This window comes from Taudactylus pleione, unplaced genomic scaffold (genome assembly GCF_031769625.1).
Source record: "Taudactylus pleione unplaced genomic scaffold, aTauple2 ptg000061l, whole genome shotgun sequence".
NCBI classification, from domain to species: domain Eukaryota; kingdom Metazoa; phylum Chordata; class Amphibia; order Anura; family Myobatrachidae; genus Taudactylus; species Taudactylus pleione.
Genome location: NW_028284463.1, coordinates 15,168,248 through 15,194,105, shown reverse-complemented (window position 1 = coordinate 15,194,105; position 25,858 = coordinate 15,168,248). Strand labels below are relative to the sequence as shown.

General features: G+C 45.0%; 1 protein-coding gene across 2 annotated transcripts in view; it reads left to right on the top strand.

Moving 5' to 3' along the window:
• Positions 1–214: 214 nt before the first annotated feature.
• Positions 215–25,858, top strand: part of LOC148535103 (testis-expressed protein 2-like) — a 245,904-nt gene continuing 220,260 nt past the window's right edge. For both annotated transcript variants that reach the window (XM_088464936.1, XM_088464935.1), the window contains exons 1-2: positions 215–455; positions 13,735–15,076. In XM_088464936.1, coding sequence (XP_088321062.1) covers positions 13,757–15,076 — 1,320 coding nt within the window. In that variant the 5' untranslated portion in view covers positions 215–455; positions 13,735–13,756. The remainder of the gene's footprint in view (positions 456–13,734; positions 15,077–25,858) is intronic.

Sequence of the window (25,858 nt, the reverse complement as noted above, 5' to 3'; positions counted from 1 at the left end):
TGCTGATAAAAGGGGGAAGCTAAGCAAGAAACTTTGCAGGGAGGACACACACACACACCATGCAGTAAGATAAGACTGTGATTCCAAATATAGTGGTCACAAAGTAATAACACATGCAGCAAAGGCAGCAGAGAGAAAGCCCCAGGAGCCGGAGATGCACAGAATATCTGCAGTAATTACAGCAGTGTCCTCCTATCCTGCCTGCATCCAGCAGCTCTGAGATCCGGAGCTCTCCATCAGCACTGCCTGTGACTGCACAAGGTGCTGGAGACATTTTTTAAGTCAGTCCCCACGCAGCACCCTGTGTGTGTCATATGAGGGCTCGCTGCAGCCCCCCACACACATCCCTGCAGTGCTCAGCCTGTCTGCTGGAGGAGGAGAGACGCAGAGATGCCCCTTACCTGAGCCTGTGTCACAGACCAGCTGCCTCTGAGAGCCAGGGACCTTCCCAGCAGGTAAGTCTCATTTACCCCCTTGCCCTAAACACTGGGATAATCATTTCGGACAGGGACCATCCTCAGCCCTGCAGAGGAAATATCAGTCACTCAGCTGTAAACATTGCTGTATCTCCTTAATGTCCTGTTTGGGGCTGCATTCTACACCCTGTAATGTAACCTGATTGCTACCTGCTGAGACCGTTCTTCGTTAACCAGTGAGATGCCAGTTAATGCAATGTGTTGCAGACTTGCCAGGGCAAGGTCAGCAGGTGCTCAAATTTCCATGGTTAGCACTGCAGCTGACCCCTCCCTCCTCGCTGCCTATTCATGTTGCTGGGTAGCCAGTGGCTGGCACCACTGACCCATTGCTACTGGTTGTTGTTAGTTAGTGCATAAGCTGGTAAAACAGCCGGGACTGTTATTTGACCATTTCTGTACTGTGTTTACATGACTTTCTAATACCCTCAGCTAAGTTAGGTTACTATGCATATACACTGGGCATATTTTATCCCGTAGACATTACCTATAGCTACAGCCGTCTTGTATTTATTGTGTAAATCACATCTACTCGAGGGGTCTATGTACTAAGCAGTGTTAGGAGACAGAGTGAAAAGTGATAAGAAAGTGATAAGGTGCCAGCCAATCAGCTCCCAACTGTCATTTTTCAAACACAGCCTGTGAGATGACAGTTGGGAGCTGATTGGCTGGCACCTTATAATTTTTCACTCATATTTTGCTTCAATGAAGTAGCCATCTAGGTCATGGGAACGCAACCTGTGGATCAGGGGTACGGTTGCCACCCCTCCTGTTTAATACAGGATTATCCCAGATAAATGCTACGTCCAATATTGATTCGATACGGTACGCAGTTTGCACCACATTAGGTCTGCGAAGTTGAGAAGTGTATTTTTACTGGTGCGCTGACTGTGTGAGGTGGAGCTCCGAGTCCAGACAGTTAGGTTCAGCCTCTGCGCACTGCTGCGTGCAGCGTGAGAATGCATGCTACGTCACTTAATGTGCACTCTCACGCTGCATGCAGCAGTGCGCAGAGGCTGAGTCTGTCTGTCTGTACTCAGAGCTCCGCCTCACACAGTCACTGGCACCGCACCAGTGAAATTACACTACTCAACTGCGCAGAACGCATGGAGGTTAGAATGTGGCGGAGGCGGAGCATATGTGGCTGCAGGTGGATATCCAGTGCGGTACTGCCTTGTGCAGGAGGACGAGGCTGGTGACTGGCTGCGGTGTAAGGTGACCCAGTCTCTGGGCCCAGAGTACAGAGTCTACTAGCTGGACCCGGTGGGGCCAGGCCATAGCACCCTGTGCCCGGTCCCGGGCCTCCTCTTTCAGCTGCCCCCTCAGGTCACGGGCTGTTTCCTGGCAAACCTGGTGCCCGTGCAGCAGAAGAGATCCGCAGCACACCAATGGCTGTCAAGTTAGCATCGCTGCCTCACTTATTGCCTCAGGATTTGTGCTTTTGTTATTTTTTTATGTTGCATAAAGCATTGGCAACCATTTGTGGTATTGTAATGGATTGCTTTGAAGTAATTTTGACACTGGGTGAAAAAATGCCCCCCCCCCCTCCATTCCCTGCACCCCTAACCTGTATTTTACCAGAACAAAGGTGGCAACCCAAATTAGGAGTCAGACCCCAAGTGGTTTCTGGGGACCCCCAATCGTCAGATATGCTGGACATTCAACTTGTTTGGGATCCCAGGACAATGGCACACTGGGCCTGATTCAGACCCGGACGCTATTTGCGGACGCTCGTTCTTAAAAAGGGGCCGGTTATTTAAATTGAGTGCTCGCTCTTTGCGGTGTGTTGACGCCTCTATGTCTGAGCGAGCGTCCGAAAAATGCGCTTGCTATTTTGTAAAGACGCCCCTTTGCCATTCGCATCACACGTCCTCTCCGTTATTTATTAGATTAATCGGGAACATCGAAAGGCATCTGAACTGCTCGCAGTGCTTGTGGTAGGATTTACATCCCGCAATCACTGCGAGCAGTTCAGGCTAAAAGACAACCAAGTGACGTGGTCGATGACGCTCCTTTACTAATCGCCGTTTTGACCGTTAGGCACGCCTGCGTTCAGATCTCCACTCCCCCGTTTTCAAGCACCTTCCCCTGTTACCACCCACAAACGGCACATTCTGTCACTCAAATTAGCAGCCCCTCGTTGTTTTACGAGCGCACGATTTCCGACCGCAATGACTGGTTTGCGCATGCGCATTGCAAACCATGCGCAGTTGTGCGAACATCACTCAGAGCGAACGAGCGGCCGCTTACGAGCGGCTCTGAATCAGGCCCACTGATCGCTGTCGTCCAAAAACAATGGCAAATCTTGGGGTCCCAGATATAAAAATATAGTGCACCACTGATCTGAATACAATATAACTGCTAAGCCTGTAGTTTAAAGCTCCATTTGCACCTAAAGTGGGGAACATTTCAATTTGCCACTTTAAAATGGCTGCAGGGTGAACGGGTGGACCAATCAGAAGCTTCTTTGTCAGTGATTGTGGTTTTCCTTCGGTTCTACTGCTCACACCTCCCTTCAGCAGCATCATACAGACAAAGTCACACACTAACCACAGCACCCCAGGGTACTGAGTAGTGCCCGGGGTGCAGGGAGAGGACAGAATTAATAATCTGCAGGTGGTAGTTCACCTTTAAGTCACAAAATACTTACTGCCAACAATTCATAGACAAATAACACAAACAATGTCTACTCCAAATGTTCCAATTTATTTTCTTTAAAATTACAATAAATCTGGCCACCTGCAGCACCATTGGTGGCCGTATCAGCCCACTGACCCGATATCGGCACCTTTGTGACCCCAGAGGGGAACGATTCCCTGCCACATAATTGCTACAAATCTGGCTGGCAGATGCCCACTATCTGCCAGATGTTTCTGTATCCATGAGCCAAGCTTATTGCTGTGTCTGTACCCCCTGGCTGGATCATAAGAGGCTCTTCGCGGCACCCCTAGATCCTGTCATTATAAATTAGGTCAGCCATATTAACTGCAGAGCCACAGATCACTACAGCTCCCCACCAGACAGACTTTATGCAGGAACATCTGTGATGTAGAATATAGGGCACTAATACAGTGTAATGCTACAGATCCCTCAGCTCAGAGACGGCAGGCAGGAGAGAAGTGTCTGCATTTCCGGGTGCAAATACAACATCCTGCCCTCTTTGCGTATAATACATTGGTGGGGCAGCATACAGTTTGTGTAAGTACTGACCTGTGATACTCATCCCAGTTGCCAATTTCAAGTGACATTTATATGGTACATCCTAGTATGGCATAATAACCCCGGAAATTAAAATGTACAGCAGTTCTGGTACTTATTTCCTAACTTATTTACAGTAATATAAGAGGCATATAGAGATATGTAATTATTGGCACTGTACAGCTGTTCAGACATGCAAAGGAAAACTCATGGAGAATTATTGAATACATTATTGTCTATGGGAGCGATTCAGCAGTGAACTGATATGCTATCGCAGCTGCTAACATGGTAGCAGCTGCGATATAGCTCTAATATGGTAACGCAGCAGGAGGCGTCACGCATCCTGCATGCATTACTGATCCGAGTTGCGTCCTAGAATGCAGCATTGAATCATCTGAGCTGGCATTGTCCTGCTGAGTGACCATGGGGCCATGCAAGCCGGCTGCCGCAGATAAGTAGAAAAGGTCAGGAAAGCGCCGTCAGTCGATGGATATCCTGGCCTTTACACGAAACAGCAGCGACATGGCACAGTTTTGGGAAACGTAGGCTGTCGCCGCCCCCTCAACGCCCAGAAACGGCAGCAGACTGTCAATCACTGACAGTTTGCGGCCAGACTGCGTGCGGGATCGTAGACCCGCTCTGCACATGCTCAGTATGGGTCAGGCGCATGCACAGATTCCCGAACATTGGGACCCTGCAATCAGCAGTGCACTAGCGAACACTCCTGAATCTCCCCCTATATGCAGAATACAGTTACAGTGCACTGAGATTTGCATCCAGGGTGCAGCACAAGAGAAGTGGTGTGATCAGTATTGCACAACAGTCTGGACTGCCATTAGCAGATAGAGCGCTTCCAATGGGAAAAGCCTTTTCTACTTTTATTATAGCAGCGCTATTCGGCTTCTAGGGGCTGCAGCTGATGCAGTATTTACTGCGTATGCACAAGTCTTGTGCCCGTTCCCCCCCCCCCCATTCTTTTTACGTGCGTGCGGCCAAGGCAAGGGGATGCTGGAGCCTGGGCAGCCCCTCCACAGGAGACAGGTAAGAACTGCTGCCTGCCCTTAAAATGACTCTCAGTCTCGGCCTGCCTGCACAACATAGAGCAATTAAACACAATTCTAATTCCACCGCAACTAAGTAAATTCTCACTGCGGCACTGGGTGTCCGTGGGGCGTTCACACATAGACGAAGCGCCCAGTGAGGGCATCGTAGGCGCGAAGACAGAGTCGCGGGCTGTTCAGAGCTGTGTGTATGCAGTGACCCGTCCTATGTCAGCTGTACTGATGCAAATGCAGATAGTAGAGATGACGGCTGATCGGCTGCTTTCACAGGCTGAGAGCTGGAGGAGGTGCGGTCGCACACAGGCGTCTGACTCACAAGTAGATAATGATATTCATATGGGATAATCCCACCGCAAGAAGCGGGAATTGCAGCCCCATTGTGTAGACTCAGAATAAGGTCCAGTGTCTCTCTGTCCTTCTCTGTATGGTTACTAGGTGTGTCCCAGCGCCTGGTTCTCCTTCTTATACCGACAAGACACCTTCCAGCCTCATCCCATTTTGAGCTTATAAACCAGAGGAAGAGATAAAGACAGGCCGCACTAATCAATAATGGCACTAATATAAGCTGAGATAGTGGGAATAGACAAATCTTTAAAAATAATTGACTTCTTTACAAGGAACCAGTTTTATCTCGGCCTGGTTGGCGTAAGTGGCTCGTGAGTGACCTCGCCGTGACATTGTAGCAATAGATAGAAACAGATACATGGGATGCACTAAGAGCATATTGATATAGAACAGGCATGTCTACCTCAGAATCCCAACCGGGCCCAATATTCAAGGTCTAAGAGTGTGTGGGCTGCAAGAAAAAAAAAAAGGCTCAATAATATGCTCCAGACCCCATCCCCACATGACATAATATAATAATATGCTCCAGACCCCATCCCCACATGACATAATATAATAATATGTTACAGACCCCATCCCCACATGACATAATATAATAATATGCTCCAGACCCCATCCCCACATGACATAATATAATAATATGCTCCAGACCCCATCCCCACATGACATAATATAATAATATGCTCCAGACCCCATCCCCACATGACATAATATAATAATATGCTCCAGACCCCATCCCCACATGACATAATATAATAATATGCTCCAGACCCCATCCCCACATGACATAATATAATAATATGCTCCAGACCCCATCCCCACATGACATAATATAATAATATTCTCCAGATCCCATCCCCACATGACATAATATAATAATATTCTCCAGACCCCATCCCCACATGACATAATATAATAATATGCTCCAGACCCCATCCCCACATGACATAATATAATAATATGCTCCAGACCCCATCCCCACATGACATAATATAATAATATTCTCCAGACCCCATCCCCACATGACATAATATAATAATATGCTCCAGACCCCATCCCCACATGACATAATATAATAATATGCTCCAGACCCCATCCCCACATGACATAATATAATAATATGCTTCAGACCCTCCTTATAATAATATGCTCCACAAACACCAGCCCCACTCCCCCAGTAATAATATGCTCCAGCCCCCTCCCCCCAATAATATTCTCCAGACCCCCTCCCACAAAATTCTATATATGCTGAAGTCCACCCCTCTCACCTCCCCACACACATGTGCACTGAACAAGACTGTGCCCCCCTCTCTGTGTCTCAGCCTCACCATTCCCCAGCCACTGTCTCCCAGCCTCACTATTCCCCAACCAATCTTTAAGCTTCACCATTCCACAGCCGTGTCTGCAGCTCCAAACCCCCCCCCTCCCCCCTTTACACTAGTCAGACAGATTTATTAAAGTATAAATGTAATTACTGACTGTAACACAGTCTGAATTGGCGGGACGACGCTGGCTCCTGTTCTCTGTCTGTGTGTACTGTGCAGGACTGCAAGCTGCTGCTGTGTGCGCAGGGAAGGCTGCAGACAGGCTGGTGGTGACTGACGGCTCCGCAAAGGCCTATGGGAGGAGCAGCTGCGAGTGGGCATGCACAGCAGCTTCCCACGTCGGCCATGTTTTTTTTACTAGTAACACTGCCCGTTCGGAGCCAGGCCAGCTGAGCAGAGCAGCAGGGGGTGAATGAAGGGTTCCCGTCTAGGACGCATAATATATGTATTTGTGCCCACACTGTCGGGCCGCATAAAATGAATATTTGGGCCGCATGTTTGACATGCCTGATATAGAACATTGCACCCTAAGTGCCGTTATTAAAGGCTCTCCTCATCCCAATCAGGCAGCCACGTACGCTGATTTGTGGTCATCCAAATTTATAAGTAGGTCTGAATTTTAAAGTAATTAAAGGCTGCCTTTTCTACATTAGACCAAGTTGTGTTGTAGGGTTAGTGGCTTTAAAGTAGGCATAATATAAAAGCTATCTACTAATAACAAATGTGTAAAGGTTATGCCGCTGTTGCCAGGCATCTTTAGCACAATATAGAATATAGAAGGCACATTTAGGAAGTACCCCAGCTACCAGATGGGCGAACAGTGGTGTCATCCCAGAAGAGTTTCCTGTTTATTTCCACATGCTCAGAAGTAGTTGAAAACAGTTATTTTAATGGGACACGTATTGCACCTTCCAGTTGCACTTTGTTTGAGATTGCATTTTTTGGTGTGCAGCATGGATGGTGTAGTGGTAGGTATTACTGCCTCACAGCACTGAGGTCTTGTGTTTGAGTCCCACCATGGCCCTAACGGTGTGGTGTATGTTTGTAAATTCTCCCCATGCTCATGTGGGTTTCCTCTCACATTCAAAAGCACACTGGTAGGTTAATTAGCTGCTGACAAAAATTAAACCTATTGTGTATGTGTGGTTACAATATATGATGTAGGGAACATAGATTGTAAGCTCCACTGGGGCAGGGACTGATGTGAATGGCCATATATTCTCTGAAATGCGCTGCAGAATATGTGTGCGCTATGTAAATAATAATAATAATAATAATAATAATAATAAATAATAAGAATATAATGGAAAAAAAAAATTTCAAACAAGCAAAAGTGGTACATGTCATAAAGAAAGTCCCTCTCCTCACTTTCATGTTTAATTCAAAGAAAGAAATTAAGCTGAACCAAGCAGCATTTGAAGGGTAATGTAGTTTGAATGTCGACAGTCACAATATTGACATTACAGGGTTAGGGTAGGGCTCTAACGGTAGAAAAACCTTACGTCGACATTCAGGCCATGTCGACATTTTGTACCACACCCACTTAAAGACCCTTAAATGTTAGTTGGTCAGACTTTGAGTATTACTGTTTCCACCGTCATCATCACCAACGTTTATGTATAAGGTGTCATGAGTTCTGCAGTGCCAGACAGGCAAGGAAATGCATAAAACAGAAAGAAAAGAAATGAACGTACAAGTTATGTTAAATGGCATAATATGTTTTTTTTTTGTACGGGGTACCCAGCACAGGTACCTCTTATGTGTTAAAAATTAAAATTTCCATAACTAGTTCCAGGAACAGAAAAGAAAACCATTACATTTTTTTCAGCTATTAATTAATTAAGTATCTGCCCCTTCATCCAGACTGTGGAAGCTGCTATACAACTTGTATCCACCTGTAACTTTAGGTGACAACCGGCACCTTTATTCCTGAGCTCTGGGAGCTTTGGGCCTGATTCAGACCCACTCGCAAGCGGCTGTCCGCTCGCAAGTGGGTCGATGTTGTGCACTGCGCATGCGCACGACGGCGGGAGCTCCGTCGTGCGCATGCGCCAGACGCGACGAGCGAAGGACTTTCCTTCGCTCGTTGTGTCTGATCAAAGGGGGCGTGCTGTCGATGTTGATTGACAGCACGCCCCTTTGGTGGGCGTGCCGGGGGCGTGCCTCCCTGACGGGGGCGTTCCCAAGGGAACGCCTACCGTCAGAAGCCGGCCCACTGACATCACTAGTGATGTCAGTGGGAGTGATTTTGGCTCTGATAGAGCCAAAATCACTCCGGGCCTTGCGGTTGAAAAACTCAACCGCAGGCTCCGGCTCGCAGTGGCGATGGTCGCGATGGTCAAGACCATCGCGGCCATCAAACTGCACGCTCGTATAGGCTGTGGGTGGTGACCCACAGCTATACGAGCGTCCAGGAGGACGCTCCATAATTATGGAGGACGGCCCTCATTCAGAACGTGCGCTCTGCTCAGAGCGTACGGCTCTGAATGAGGGCCTTTGTCTTCTGATGCATGATGCAAAGCATGTGTATATCATACAAATCATGTAACCATCGTACAGATAGAGATGCAGAAAGAATGAACAGTGGGCTAATCGGTGGAATACGTGGGGACAGATATAAGTTTCAGAGGGGCCTATAGAGGGAGGGAGTGTGCATCTATATTAGAGAGTGGGACCGCTCGTCCCATCTGTCCCTGTCCTACCAACTCCTCCTGTCTCCCTCTGTCCCCTCCCTCTAGAGGGCCCTGTGAACCTTATGCCATATGTTTGAACCCACGCATTCCACCCATTTTGGTTGGCATTTTATACATTAATTGAAAGTAGTAACAAAATTCATGAGCAGCCTATAAATGCATCATTGTGAACTCTGAAGCATGTTTAGACCCGTTGGATATAGCTGTTGAGAGCCAACTGCCGCGCACTTTTATCAACCACCCAACAGAATGGTAAGGTACCATCATCATAACCCGTTTGTTACCTTTATGCAGACTCACCACCCTCTAATATAAAAATGAATGAGAAAAGAATGTATGAATTTGCTAGTGACATTGCTAGGGCACATTGCTACTATTCATAGGTGGTATATAAAATAAAGGACAACTGTCACCCACTTTGTTAAGTCCTTCACCCATCCATCAAACAGAATGTATGCTCCCACCTATTTTCTCCACCCCCACCATAAATTTTATGGAGACCCTCATTATAGCTCCCAATATTCCTAATTTGGAAACTGGGAGATTTTAGGCCACACCCCAGTCTACTCATGCCAAACCCCAGCCTGCTAAAACCACACCCCCTAGTGAGGTTTTGTATCCAAATTACAAAGGTATCAATCCATAGCAGTTCATTCCGCTGTATGGAGGAATTGGGGACTGGGGTAAACCTAGAAACACTTGCTGCTCTCCCACAGTGCCCGGAAAACATCCAAATTTGGGGATTGAGTCTTGGCATTGCGCAGTCTGGGGAAGGGCTGCAAAGATGCAAAACCTCCCACTTCCCACTTGGACCCCTTCCCTCCAGGTGTCTCAAAAATGGCGACAACACGGCTTAAAGTGAAATTCCATTGGTGAAATATGCAACATTTTATAACAAAATGTGGAATGGGACCAATATTCCATGGATACAGTCAGGTGCATAAATATTGGGACATTGACAGAATTTTCATATTTTGGCCTCTATTCACCACCACAATGGCTTTGAAATGAAACAAACAAGATGTGCTTTAACTGCAGACTTTCAGATTTAATTTGAGGGTAATTACATCCAAATGAGGTGAACGGTGTAGGAATTACAACGGTTTCTATATGTGCCTCCCACTTTTTAAGGGGCCAAAAGTAAAGGGACTATCAACTCAAAAGCTATTTCATGGACAGGTGTGGGCTATTCCCTCATTATTTCATTATCAATTAAGCAGGTAAAAGGTCTGGAGTTGATTCTAGGTGTGACATTTGCATTTGGAATCAGTTGCTGTCGACTCTCAATATGAGATCCAAAGAGCTGTAACTATCAGTGAAGCAAGCCATCATTAGGCTGAAAAATCAAAACAAACCCATCAGAGAGATAGCAAAAACATTAGGTGTGGCCAAATCAACTGTTTGGAACATTCTTAAAAAGAAAGAACGCACCGGAGAGCTCAGCAACACCAAAAGACCCGGAAGACCACAGAAAAAACTGTGGTGGATGACAGAAGGATTATTTCCCTGCTGAAGAAAAACCCCTTCACAACAGTTGGCCAAATCAAGAACACTCTCCAGGAGGTAGGTGTATATGTGTCAAAGTCAACAATCAAGAGAAGACTTCACAAGAGTGAATATAGAGGGTTCACCACAAGATGTAAACCATTGGTGAGCCACAAAAACAGGAAGACCAGATTAGAGTTTGCCAAACAACATCTAAAAAAACCATTACAGTTCTGGAACAACATCCTATGGACAGATGAGACAAAGATCAACTTGTACAAGAGTGATGGGAAGAAAAGAGTTTGGAGAAGGAAAGGAACTGCTCATGATCCAAAACATACCACCTCATCAGTGAAGCATGGTGGTGGTAGTGTCATGGCGTGGGCATGTATGGCTGCCAATGGAACTGGTTCCCTTGTATTTATTGATGATGTGACTGCTGAAAAAAGCAGCAGAATGAATTCTGAAGTGTTTCAGGCAATATTATATGCTCATATTCAGTCAAATGCTTCAGAACTCATTGGACGGCGCTTCACAGTGCAGATGGACAATGACCCGAAGCATAGAGCAAAAGCAACCAAAGAGTTTTTTAAGGCTAAAAAGTGGAATGTTATGCAATGGCCAAGTCAATCCCCTGACCTGAATCCGATTGAGCATGCATTTCACTTGATGAAGACAAAACTGAAGGGAAAATGCCCCAAGAACAAGCAGGAACTGAAGACATTTGCAGTAGAGGCCTGGCAGAGCATCACCAGGGATGAAACCCAGCGTCTGGTGATGTCTATGCGTTCCAGACTTCAGGCTGTAATTGCCTGCAAAGGATTTGCAACAAAGTATTAAAAATTGAAAGTTAGATTTAGGATTGTTTAGTTTATCCCATTACTTTTGGCCCTTAAAAAGTGGGAGGTACATATAGAAACTAGAGGCCAAAATATGAAAATTCTGTCAGTGTCCCAATATTTATGCACCTGACTGTATTTATGTGAATTAGGGGGATTTTGAACAGCTGTAACCACCACCCCCCTCTTCCCTAAATATGCCAGTGTACCCAAGCCATTCTGTAATCCCTCCTGTGCTTGCCTCATCCAAGCCATCATCATCATCATTCACCTTACATTTGCAATAGTATTAAACGTCCTTGGAAATGGTGGTCCTTAAGCCTATTTTGCACAATGATAGAATTTTTTTCCATCACACCACACTCAGAGTCAGCAGGCATCACAACCAGAAGACAAAATAGCTATTAATGAGATGTAATTATGACTTTTAATTTTTCACTTGTATCTAACAGTCTGTAGAGACTAAGTATAAGTGTGACAGGCAGGCTATTTATTCATCTCTACCCATAATACCTTGACTTGGTATTTTAACCCTGTGGTTGTAGTGCGTACAGGGATTAGGGTGTTTAGCTAGCACAGTATACCAGGAATTTCCGGCATTAAAGGAATTAAATTTAGAATGTAATAAATTCCGCATACGTACTGTATATCCACATATCCCTGTGAGGTAATGTATAGAATATGCCAGCCTGGATCTCACAGTTTTAACTGTACCAACGCACAGTGAGGGCAGCCATTTTCTGGAGTATTCCAATATTCATGTCAATGCAGCCAGTCGGTCAGACCCTAAAGGTGTGTACACACTGGGCGATAAAGTGGACGACTGAACGATAACGATATCGTTATCGTTCAGTCGTCCACTTTATCGTCCATTTTTAAGCCCAAAAAGATGAACGATAACGACGACGCGCGTTCCCGCGGGTCGTTCATCATCATCGTTCATCGGGCTGACATGCAGGCCAAGCTGACGATCTCGTCAGGTTGCTGCATGTCAGGGAATGGGGGAGAGAGCCCGGCGCTGAACGATATCGTTAATGATATCGTTCAGCAGCTGTGCTCAATGTCATGAACGACATTGAGCACAGCCTGCCGGGGACAACACTATACGATATCGCTCAGGGAGCATATCGTCTAGTGTGTATGCACCTTTACACCTGCCCCAGATTACATGTTTTACTGGCCTCCCAATCCCAGGCTCCTCTTTCTGTCCTACCTCGTAACACTCACTTCTTCTGCTGCAATACCATAGCTCTCCAGGTCCACAGTTCATCTGCCTCCCTACGGTATGAAGTAAACAAATGCAGCTGATAAATATGCAAAATAAATAAATTGCCTACCTGTTGGTTACACACCTGAACCATGGATTGGACAGCCGCACGACGGTCCAAACGTTCCAACGATTTGGTAAGTGTTCTGCACAAACGAATTGTGCATATACACTTACCAATCCACCGCCCCCCGACATGCCTGGCCACAGGAACTGGTAGTGACGTCATTGCTGGTGGTATCTGCGGCTAGGGTATGAGTTGGCAAGATATATAGGCATCTGTCGTGTTGCATGGCTGACGCCATATGTCTGTGAACAGTGTTGTTCACAGACATATCGGCTGTACACATGAGCTGATGTACTTAGCGATATATATCGTTCGTCGACTGCACACACTATATACAGATGTGTCCACATACACCTGTCCTCCATGCGATACAAGTCGCGTTACACATGACGCATGAGCGCCGTGTGACTCATCAGTGTCAAGCGTCTTTTCATGCAACTTTTTCCTTCCAAATGCGCCTAATTTTCACAGTGATGTGAATAGGACACACAATGCTGATTAAATTATATGCGGCATGCCTCTATTCTGTGTGCGACTGTGGTTATCTCGGCATGCGAAATGCTACGTTACAGTGTCAGCAGCTGTAACACTGTAACGTAGCGTTTGCATGCAGATACATCCCGCAGTCACACACAGAATATAGGCATGCCGCATATCATTTTAATCAGCAGAAGCTGCACGTGCGTCCTATTCACATCACTGTGTGAATAAGACGCATTTGAAGGGAAAATTTGCACGAAAAAAACACTCGGCGCTACAGAGTCATGCAACGGCATGGCGCGATTACAAGGGCTGTTTAACGCGCAGGGAGGCTAGATGTATGAGGACACATCTGTACTGCATAGTGTATATTCAGCTTAAGAATTTGGTAGACGTAATCTTGTATGAATATTGGTTCAGGACACAGAATGGCTGGACATGTTGTGACTTATTAACCAATGATGTTCTAGTAGTAAATTTGTTTTTCATATTTCATTCTAGAACAGTAGCCATGCTCTGAAGAATGTCTTACTCAGCCAAACTTAGTCCTGTGCCGACTGGTTCTCCTACACTCAACCATGCTTCCCAAGGTGCAAAGCATGGGCCAATTATGCCAAAGGCACCACAGGGGATAACCATCCAATTAACTAAAGTGCAAAGTGAAGACAACTGGGAGGACTTTGAGGAGAGTGAACTCATCTTTACATTGGATCAAGATGAGGATGAAATGGTCACAAACTCTGTAACTGACAAAGCTACGGCTCCAGTATACGGACAGTCAAGTGGTCAAGATGGCACCGTGGTCAATGAGCTGGCCCTGGCTGCTTATGAGTGTGTGGGTGATGTTTTGCTGTCCAATGAGTCCCAAAGATGCAGCTCCCCCCTATTGCCAAGCTCACCCACATCCAGACCTCTCATTAACTTGGTGAAGTCCGTCTCCACGGAAATCGATGTCAAGGACCCTTCACCTCACAAACCTCATCTGTTTGTGAACTTGGTCAAGTCCATCTCCACGGAAATCTCCAGACTGGAACCAGAAGTAACCCAGTCCAAGTCGGACTCTAAACTCAATGTCCATCTTTGGCGACAGATAACGCAACCCAAGAGCAAGAATGGGGACTCTAGGACAGCTCCATCGTCCCCTAGCATGTCGCCTTCTGAAAGCAAAGGAATGTTTTTCAATGTCCTGGAGGTAGAAGCCAAGTTAGAAGACACCAAAAGGAGGTTGTCGGAGGCTATGCAAGAACCATTGAGTATGCTCAGTAAAATAATTGGCGAGGAGACAAGCCCAAGCCCTAAATATAGGACTATGCCACCAATGTTCGCTAACCAGGAATCCCCAACAAGTCTATTAAGAGATCATGGCCTTTTTGAGTCAAAGAACACCCTTTCCAGTTATGGGAGATTAGAAGAAGGAGAAATTGTGGACTCTGCAGAGAGTTCTGAAGCTGTCCAAGGAGAAACACCTAAAAACTACTGCAAATATAAGATTTGCTCCTATGGTGACATGTTACAGGTTGTAGAACTAACCACCAATGAGGATGTGGAAGACCACGGTATTCCCCAACCTTTGGGTGCCTGCCAAACACCTCCATCTAATAATGATGTGCCATGCAGTGCCCTCGTTTGTGTTGCGATCCTGGCCTATAACTTCTTCATCTGGCCCCTCCCTGCCTATATTTCTGGGCTCTTCATGGGCATCGCTAGTGGATTTGTCTTGGGATTTTTTATGGTGTTATTAATGGTCCCCAAACCCTGTTCTGCCAGACACAGGCGTTTCCTACAGGAAAGTTCAAAGTCCCTTTTAGCAACACAGAAACTCCAGGAGCTTGGTGCTCTACAGGTAGGATATTATTGGGCAAACAATTAAAAGGGACGTATTGCTAACTGTAAGAGTTAAATTTTATAAGGCCCTTATAAAATGAACTAATGGGTTTCTCCATCCTCCCAGCTTCAGCCTAATCTTTATATCTGACCGGAAAAAGTGGTACGTGATTGGCTCGGCTTTGGGCCAATCACATGACACTATCTCCTAGGGCCCATTTCTAATCTACTGCGGCTAGATCACTTTCAGATACAGCAATTAAGCTTTATCCTGGAAGAGTTGAAACCTACTTAAAATATGGGTTTTCCCACTTTTGGGAGATTATATATTTGTAATATCCTGTATGTGGGGGGATTATTGATTTACAGATTGGAATACACTGTCATGACCCATGGCAAAGCAAAAAATATTGCGGCTATCCACGGAAATATGTAAGTCTGCGTACACACGGTCAGATATTACTGGACGATAAGAACTATAATGATATAGATATCGTTATTGTTCATATCGTCCTGTTTTTGGCCAAACGACAGTCGATACGCGGGCACGCATGGTCGATATCGATCATCGCCCGTGCGAGCAGGCCAACCTGGTCGATATCGAACAGGTAAGCCTGGTTACTATAGGGACCCGCGATCGTCGATCACGGATCGTTATAGTTGTTTGTGGGTTGGTGCATGTGCTGGATGCTCGATATCGAACATCCAGCACATGCAGGACGATCAGACAACGATAATCTAACTGTTGTCTGATCGCTGCGTGTGTACGGAGCTTTAGGGTGTGTGGTGCGACACTGTCATAAAGGTCTCTGGGCCTGATTTTTCCAACCACCCCCAAAAGCTGACCACATGGCACTCACTTTGTGAAAAGATCCTCTGTGCATGCGTAAATGCAATCGCGATGCTTGCACAGTGCGACATACACACATGTGCCATGGCGAATAATCGCGCAAACTGCGTAAACATCACGATTGCGTCCGCTGCTGAATCAGGCCCTCTGTGCAATCCATTCCTCAGTAGCATACAGTACAAGCACATAAAGCACCCAAAACAGCCCTCACCAAGTATGTACAGAAAATATGGACAATAATATGCCTAGCAGTAATATAATCTAGGATTAGTAATGCACAGCAGTAGTATTGCACAGTAATATGCAGAGTGAGATGCAGAGCAGTAGTATTGCACAGTATTAGCAATGCACAGTAAGATGCAGAGCAGTAGTATTGCACAGCATTAATAATGCACAGTAAGATGAAGAGCAGTAGTATTGCACAGTATTATTAATGCAGAGTAAGATGAAGAGCAGTATTATTGCACAGAATTAGTAATGCACAGTAAGATAAACAGCAGTGGCATAGCACAGTATTAGTAATGCACAGTAAGATGAAGAGCAGTAGTATTACACAGTATTAGTAATGCACAGTAAGATGCAGAGCAGTAGTACAGTAGTATTGCACAGTATTAGTAATGCACAGTAAGATGCAGAGCAGTAGTATTGCACAGTATTAGTAATGCACAGTAAGATGCAGAGCAGTAGTATTGCATAGTGAGTTGTACAGCAGTAGTATTACACAGTATTAGTAATGCACAGTGAGTTGCACAGCAGTAGTATTGCACAGTATTAGTGATGCACATTAAGATGCAAAGTGAGATGAACATCAGTAGAATTGCACAGTATCAGTAATACACAGTGGGATGAACATCAGTAGTACAGTATTAGTAATGCAGAGTGAGATTCACAGTATTAATAATGCACAGTTGGATATATACAGCAGTAGAATTTCACAGTATTATTGATGCACAGTGAGATAAGCAGCAGTATTATTGCACAGTATTAGTAATGCACAGTAAGATGTAGAGCAATAGTATTGCACAGTATTAGTAATGCACAGTGAGATGCACAGCAGTAGTATTGCACAGTATTAGTAATGCACAGTAAGACACAGAGCAGTAGAATTGTACAGTATTAATAATGCACAGTTAGATGCACAGCAGTAGTATTGCACAATATTAGTAATGTACAGTAAGATGCAGAGCAATAGTATTGCACTGTAAGTTACACAGCAGTTGCATTGCACAGTACTAGTAATGCGCAGTGAGATGTTCAGCAGTAGTAATGTACAGTATTATTGTTGCACAGTGAGATGAACAGCAGTAGTATTGCACAGTACTAGTAACATGCTTGCCGACTATCTGGCTGCCCCTTCCGGGAGGGAGCAGCCAGATCGGCTTGACTGGGAGGACGTTGCCAGCAAACGGGGGCAGGGACGGCCAGACTACAAGAGTTTTTGGGGCGGAGCGGGGGACGGAGCCACGCGATTGCGTCATTTTGGCCCCGCCCCCGCTACACACTGCCAATATTACAGGCAGTGTGAAGCAGGGGGCGGGGCCAAAATTACGCGATTCGGAGTGAATCGCGTCACAGGCCCCCTGCTGCCGGGGAGCTTCTTGTAATTGTGGTGGGGGGCAGGAGGGGTCGGCAGCTGCCGGGAGACTTGTCTGCCTTCCCGGGAGGTCGGGAGTGGCACCCGATTTTCGGGAGGCTCCCGACCAAATCGGGAGGGTAGGCAAGTATGCTAGTAATGCACAATGAGATGAACAGCAGTGGTATTGTATAGTATTAGTAAAGGACAGTAAGATATTTTCAGCATTAGTATTGCACAGTGAGATGAACAAAAGTAGTATTGCACAGTATAAGTAATGCACAGTGAGATGAACAACAGTATTATTGCACAGTATAAGTAATGCACAGTATTAGTAATACACAGTGAGATACAGAGCTATAGTATTACACAGTATTAGTAATGCACAGTGAGATACAGAACTATAGTATTGCACAGTATTAGTAATGCACAGTGAGATACAGAGCTATAGTATTACACAGTATTAGTAATGCACAGTGAGATACAGAACTATAGTATTGCACAGTATTAGTACTGCACAGTGAGATACAGAGCTATAGTATTGCACAGTATAAGTCATACACAGTGAGATACAGAGTTATAGTATTTCACAGTATTAGTCATGCACAGTGAGATAGAGAGCTATAGTATTGCACCGTATTAGTAATGCACAGTGAGATACAGAACTATAGTATTGCACAGTATTAGTAATGCGCAGTGAGATACAGAGCTATAGTATTTCACAGCATAAGTCATGCACAGTGAGATACAGAGCTATAGTATTGCACAGTATTAGTAATGCACAGTGAGATACAGAGCTATAGTATTGCACAGTATAATTCATGCACAGTGAGATACAGAACTATAGTACTGCACAGTATTAGTAATGCACAGTGAGATACAGAGCTATAGTATTGCACAGTATAAGTCATGCACAGTGAGATACAGAGCTATAGTATTGCACAGCATAAGTCATGCACAGTGAGATACAGAGCTATAGTATTGCACAGTATTAGTAATGCACAGTGAGATACAGAGCTATAGTATTGCACAGTATAAGTCATGCACAGTGAGATACACAGCTATAGTATTGCACAGTATGAGTCATGCACAGTGAGATACAGAGCTATAGTACTGCACAGTATAATTCATGCACAGGGAGATACAGAGCTATAGTATTGCACAGCATTAGTAATGCACAGTGAGATACAGAGCTATAGTATTTCACAGTATTAGTAATGCACAGTGAGATACAGAGCTATAGTATTGCACAGTATTAGTAATGCACAGTGAGATACACAGCTATAGTATTGCACAGTATAAGTCATGCACAGTGAGATACAGAGCTATAGTATTGCACAGTATAAGTCATGCACAGTGAGATACAGAGCTATAGTATTGCACAGTATAATTCATGCACAGGGAGATACAGAACTATAGTATTGCACAGTATTAGTCATGCACAGTGAGATATAGAGCTATATTATTGCACAGTATTAGTAACGCACAGTGAGATGCAGAGCTATAGTATTGCACAGTATTAGTAATGCACAGTGAGATACAGAGCTATAGTACTGCACAGTATTAGTAATGCACAGTGAGATACAGAGCTATAGTATTGCAGAGTGTAAGTCATGCACAGTGAGATACAGAGCTATAGTATTGCACAGTATTAGTAATGCACAGTGAGATACAGAGCTATAGTATTGCACAGTATAAGTCATGCACAGTGAGATACAGAGCTATAGTACTGCACAGTATTAGTAATGCACAGTGAGATACAGAGCTATAGTATTGCACAGTATAAGTCATGCACAGTGAGATACACAGCTATTTTATTGCACAGTATTGGTCATGCACAGTGAGATACAGAGCTATAGTATTGCACAGTATTAGTAATGCACAGTGAGATACAGAGCTATAGTATTGCACAGTATTAGTAATGCACAGTGAGATACAGAGCTATAGTATTGCACAGTATTAGTAATGCACAGTGAGATACAGAACTATAGTATTGCAGAATATTAGTAATGCACAGTGAGATACAGAGCTATAGTATTTCACAGTATAAGTCATGCACAGTGAGATACAGAGCTATAGTATTGCACAGTATTAGTAATGCACAGTGAAATACAGAGCTATAGTATTGCACAGTATAATTTAGGGGTGTGCACCGGCCACTTTTCGTGTTTTGTGTTTTGGTTTTGGATCTGGATCTTTCTTCGTGTTTTGGATCTGGATTGGTTTTGCCAAAACCACCCTTCCGTGTTTTGGGTTCTGGGTTTTGTGTTTTGGATCTGTATTTTTTTTAAAAAAAGCATAAAAACAGCTAAAATCACAGAATTTGTTGGTTTCTCTGCTCCTATGCTATTATTAACCTCAATAACCTTAATTTGCACTCATTTCCAGTCTATTCTGAACACCTCACACCTCACAATAGTGTTTTCATGTCCAAAAGGTTGCACCGAGGTAGCTGGATGACTATGCTAAGCGACACGAGTGGGCGGCACAAACACGTGACCCATCTAGGAGTGACACTGCAGTGGCAGACAGGATGGCAGTTAGAAAAACTAGGCCCCAAACTGTACATAATGCAAAGAAAAAAAAGAAGTGCAAGATGGAATTGTCCTTGGGCCCTCCCACCCACCCTTATGTTGTATAAACAGGACATGCACACTTTAACAAATCAATCATTTCAGCGCCAGGGTCTGCCACACAACTGTGGCTGAAATGATTGGTTCGTTTGGGCCCCCACAAAACAAGCTGGAATTAATGTGTCCCTGCACAAACTGGCTCTACGGAGGCAAGATGTCATCCTCATCCTCCTCATCCACCAATTCTTCACCCTCTTCAGTGTGTACATCCTCATCCTCACAGAGTATTAATTCGTCCCTGCTGGAACCACAGGTCCCTCTGTACGTTCTGGAGGCTGGTCTCCCTGGAAGAGTTGATAATTCATTTTATGAACATCATCTTCTCCACATTTTGTGGAAGCAACCTCCTACGCCTTTCGCTGACAAGGTTCCCGGCTGCACTAAACACTCTTTCGGAGTACACACTGGAGGGGGGGCAACTCAGGTAAAATAGAGCCAGTTTGTACAGGGACCTCCAAATTGCTTCTTTTTCCTGCCAGTACAGGTACGGACTGTCTGACATGCCTACTTGGATGCTGTCACCGATGTAATCCTTTAACAGACAGACGCACGCTTGTCGCTGGTGCTTTGAGGATTCAAGTGCGGCTACAGCCCACACAATTCACAAAGACAGAAAAAAAAAAAGAATATTTTTATTGTTTGTGGAGCACACTTTGAGGGTTACACCACCCTTTAACAGACAGACGCACGCTTGTCGCTGCTGCTTTGAGGATGCAAGTGCGGCTACAGCCCACACAATTCACAAAGACAGAAAAAAGAAGAAGAATATTTTAATTGTTTGTGTAGAACACTTTGAGGTGTCACCACCCTTTAACAGACAGACGCACGCTTGTCGCTGCTGCTTTGAGGATGCAGGTGCGGCTACAGCCCACACATTTCACAAAGACCGAAAAAAAAAAGAACAATATTTTAATTGTTTGTGTAGAACACTTTGAGGTGTCATCACCCTTTAACAGACAGACGCACGCTTGTCGCTGCTGCTTTAAGGATGCAGGTGCGGCTACAGCCCACACAACTCACATAGACAGAAAAAAAAAGAACAATATTTTAATTGTTTGTGTAGCACACTTTGAGGGTGTCACCACCCTTTAACAGACAGACGCACGCTTGTCGCTGCTGCTTTGAGGATGCAAGTGTGGCTACATCGCACACAAGTCACAAACACATTAAAAAAATAGTTTTTTATTTTTTGGAACACTTTGAGAGTTACACCACCCTTTAACAGACAGACGCACGCTTGTCGCTGCTGCTTTAAGGATGCAGGTGCGGCTACAGCCCACACATTTCACAAAGACCGAAAAAAAAAGAACAATATTTTAATTGTTTGTGTAGAACACTTTGAGGGTGTCACCACCCTTTAACAGACAGACGCACGCTTGTCGCTGCTGCTTTAAGGATGCAGGTGCGGCTACAGCCCACACATTTCACAAAGACCAAAAAAAAAAGAACAATATTTTAATTGTTTGTGTAGCACACTTTGAGGGTGTCACCACCCTTTAACAGACAGACGCACGCTTGTCGCTGCTGCTTTAAGGATGCAGGTGCGGCTACAGCCCACACAATTCACAAAGACAGAAAAAAGAACAATATTTTAATTGTTTGTGTAGCACACTTTGAGGGTGTCACCACCCTTTAACAGACAGACGCACGCTTGTCGCTGCTGCTTTAAGGATGCAGGTGTGGCTACAGCCCACACATTTCACAAAGACCAAAAAAAAAAGAACAATATTTTAATTGTTTGTGTAGCACACTTTGAGGGTGTCACCACCCTTTAACAGACAGACACACGCTTGTCGCTGCTGCTTTGAGGATGCAAGTGTGGCTACATCGCACACAAGTCACAAACATTAAAAAAATAGTTTTTTATTTTTTGGAACACTTTGAGAGTTACACCACCCTTTAACAGACAGACGCACGCTTGTCGCTGCTGCTTTAAGGATGCAGGTGCGGCTACAGCCCACACATTTCACAAAGACCGAAAAAAAAAGAACAATATTTTAATTGTTTGTGTAGAACACTTTGAGGGTGTCACCACCCTTTAACAGACAGACGCACGCTTGTCGCTGCTGCTTTAAGGATGCAGGTGCGGCTACAGCCCACACATTTCACAAAGACCAAAAAAAAGAACAATATTTTAATTGTTTGTGTAGCACACTTTGAGGGTGTCACCACCCTTTAACAGACAGACGCACGCTTGTCGCTGCTGCTTTAAGGATGCAGGTGCGGCTACAGCCCACACAATTCACAAAGACAGAAAAAAGAACAATATTTTAATTGTTTGTGTAGCACACTTTGAGGGTGTCACCACCCTTTAACAGACAGACGCACGCTTGTCGCTGCTGCTTTAAGGATGCAGGTGCGGCTACAGCCCACACAATTCACAAAGACAGAAAAAAGAACAATATTTTAATTGTTTGTGTAGCACACTTTGAGGGTGTCACCACCCTTTAACAGACAGACGCACGCTTGTCGCTGCTGCTTTAAGGATGCAGGTGCGGCTACAGCCCACACAATTCACAAAGACAGAAAAAAAAAGAACAATATTTTAATTGTTTGTGTAGCACACTTTGAGGGTGTCACCACCCTTTAACAGACAGACGCACGCTTGTCGCTGCTGCTTTGAGGATGCAGGTGGAATCTAGACGGGATTTGGAACCGAGGACACACTACCTCCATCAATTGTCTAAATCCCACTGCACTAATGTCGGATACCGGACGCACGTCTAACACCAACATAGCAGTCAAGGCCTCAGTTATACGTTTTGCTTCAGGATGACTGCTGTCGTACTTCATCCTCATCGCTAGGGACTGTTGGAGGGTCAATTGTTTAGTAAAAGTAGTGATGTTCCTACTTCCTCTCTGGGATGATGAACAACTCCCAGCAGCAGCAACAGCACTAGGAGGAAGAGGTTCTTGATCTTTCCCTATTTTATTTTTATCGGAGAAAGTTTGGTCCTCCATTTATGTTATATTGATATATATACGTGCGGCTAAAGCGCACACAAACACAGAAAATATTATTTTATTTTTGCTGGAGAGTAGTGCACTTTGTGGGTTACACCACCCTTTAAGAAATGAGCCAGCCGGCTCTTTACTTATGGGACACAGGCGCACGCTTGGCGCTGCTCCTTTGTTGATGCACGTGCAGCCACAGTGCACACAATTCACAAACACAGAAAATAATTTTTTTTTGGTTTGGACTGGAGTGTACTTTCGGGGGTTACAGCACCCTTAACGGTCAAGCCAGCCGGCCCTTTACTTATGACACAGGCGCACGCTTGGCACTACTTTGTTGATGCACGTGCGGCTACTGCGCACACAATTCACAAACACAGAAAATAATTTTTTTTTGGTTTGGACTGGAGTGTACTTTCGGGGGTTACAGCACCCTTTAACGGTCAAGCCAGCCGGCCCTTTACTTATGACACAGGCGCACGCTTGGCACTACTTTGTTGATGCACGTGCGGCTACTGCGCACACAATTCACAAACACAGAAAATAATTTTTTTTTAGGTTTGGACTGGAGTGTACTTTCGGGGGTTACAGCACCCTTAACGGTCAAGCCAGCCGGCCCTTTACTTATGACACAGGCGCACGCTTGGCACTACTTTGTTGATGCACGTGCGGCTACTGCGCACACAATTCACAAACACAGAAAATAATTTTTTTATTGGTTTGGACTGGAGTGTACTTTCGGGGGTTACAGCACCCTTAACGGTCAAGCCAGCCGGCCCTTTACTTATGACACAGGCGCACGCTTGGCACTACTTTGTTGATGCACGTGCGGCTACTGCGCACACAATTCACAAACACAGAAAATAATTTTTTTTTTGGTTTGGACTGGAGTGTACTTTCGGGGATTACAGCACCCTTAACGGTCAAGCCAGCCGGCCCTTTACTTATGACACAGGCGCACGCTTGGCACTACTTTGTTGATGCACGTGCGGCTACTGCGCACACAATTCACAAACACAGAAAATAATTTTTTTTTTGGTTTGGACTGGAGTGTACTTTCGGGGGTTACAGCACCCTTAACGGTCAAGCCAGCCGGCCCTTTACTTATGACACAGGCGCACGCTTGGCACTACTTTGTTGATGCACGTGCGGCTACTGCGCACACAATTCACAAACACAGAAAATAATTTTTTTTTTGGTTTGGACTGGAGTGTACTTTCGGGGGTTACAGCACCCTTAGCGGTCAAGCCAGCCGGCCCTTTACTTATGACACAGGCGCACGCTTGGCACTACTTTGTTGATGCACGTGCGGCTACTGCGCACACAATTCACAAACACAGAAAATAATTTTTTTTTGGTTTGGACTGGAGTGTACTTTCGGGGGTTACAGCACCCTTTAACGGTCAAGCCAGCCGGCCCTTTACTTATGACACAGGTGCACGCTTGGCACTACTTTGTTGATGCACGTGCGGCTACTGCGCACACAATTCACAAACACAGAAAATATATTATTTTTTTAGCACTTGGGGGGAGCACCCCTGATGGACAGAGCACCCCCTGGACAACACTACAGCACTCCTTTAGGACTGGGACACTGCACAGGACTTTGGAGTGGACACAGCCCCTATGGAGAACTGACTGCACAACACAGTCCAGCCAGCCCCTATGGACTTTGAAGTAGTGGACACAGCCCCTATTAACAACAGCAGCACAGCACAACACAGCCAGCCCCTATGGACTTTGAAGTAGTAGACAACAGCAGCACTACACTACACTACACTACACAGCCCTAACTCCCACCCTCCCTCTTCACTGTCCACAGCCGAGTGAGAAAATGGCGCCGACGCGGGTACCTTATATAGGATCCAAAACCCGCGAGACTCGGAAGGCGGGATGATGACGTTTTGCCTCGATTTCAGATCCGAGTCAGGCGGGAAAAGTCGAGCCTGACTCGGATCGGACTCGGATCGGGGGGGCTCGGGGGGGTTCGGATTTCAGAAATCCGAACCCGCTCACCCCTAGTATAATTCATGCACAGTGAGATACAGAGCTATAGTATTGCACAGTATTAGTAATGCATAGTGAGATACAGAACTATAGTACTGCACAGTATTAGTAATGTACAGTGAGATACAGAGCTATAGTATTGCACAGTATAAGTCATGCACAGTGAGATACAGAGCTATAGTATTGCACAGTATAAGTCATGCACAGTGAGATACAGAGCTATAGTATTGCACAGTATAAGTCATGCACAGTGAGATACAGAGCTATAGTATTGCACAGTATTAGTCATGCACAGTGAGATACAGAGCTATAGTATTGCACAGTATAAGTCATGCACAGTGAGATACACAGCTATAGTATTGCACAGTATAAGTCATGCACAGTGAGATACAGAGCTATAGTACTGCACATTATAATTCATGCACAGGGAGATACAGAGCTATAGTATTGCACAGTATTAGTAATGCACAGTGAGATACAGAGCTATAGTATTTCACAGTATTAGTAATGCACAGTGAGATACAGAGCTATAGTATTGCACAGTATTAGTAATGCACAGTGAGATACACAGCTATAGTATTGCACAGTATAAGTCATGCACAGTGAGATACAGAGCTATAGTATTGCACAGTATAAGTCATGCACAGGGAAATACAGAACTATAGTATTGCACAGTATTAGTCATGCACAGTGAGATACAGAGCTATAGTATTGCACAGTATTAGTAATGCACAGTGAGATACAGAGCTATAGTATTGCACAGTATTAGTAATGCACAGTGAG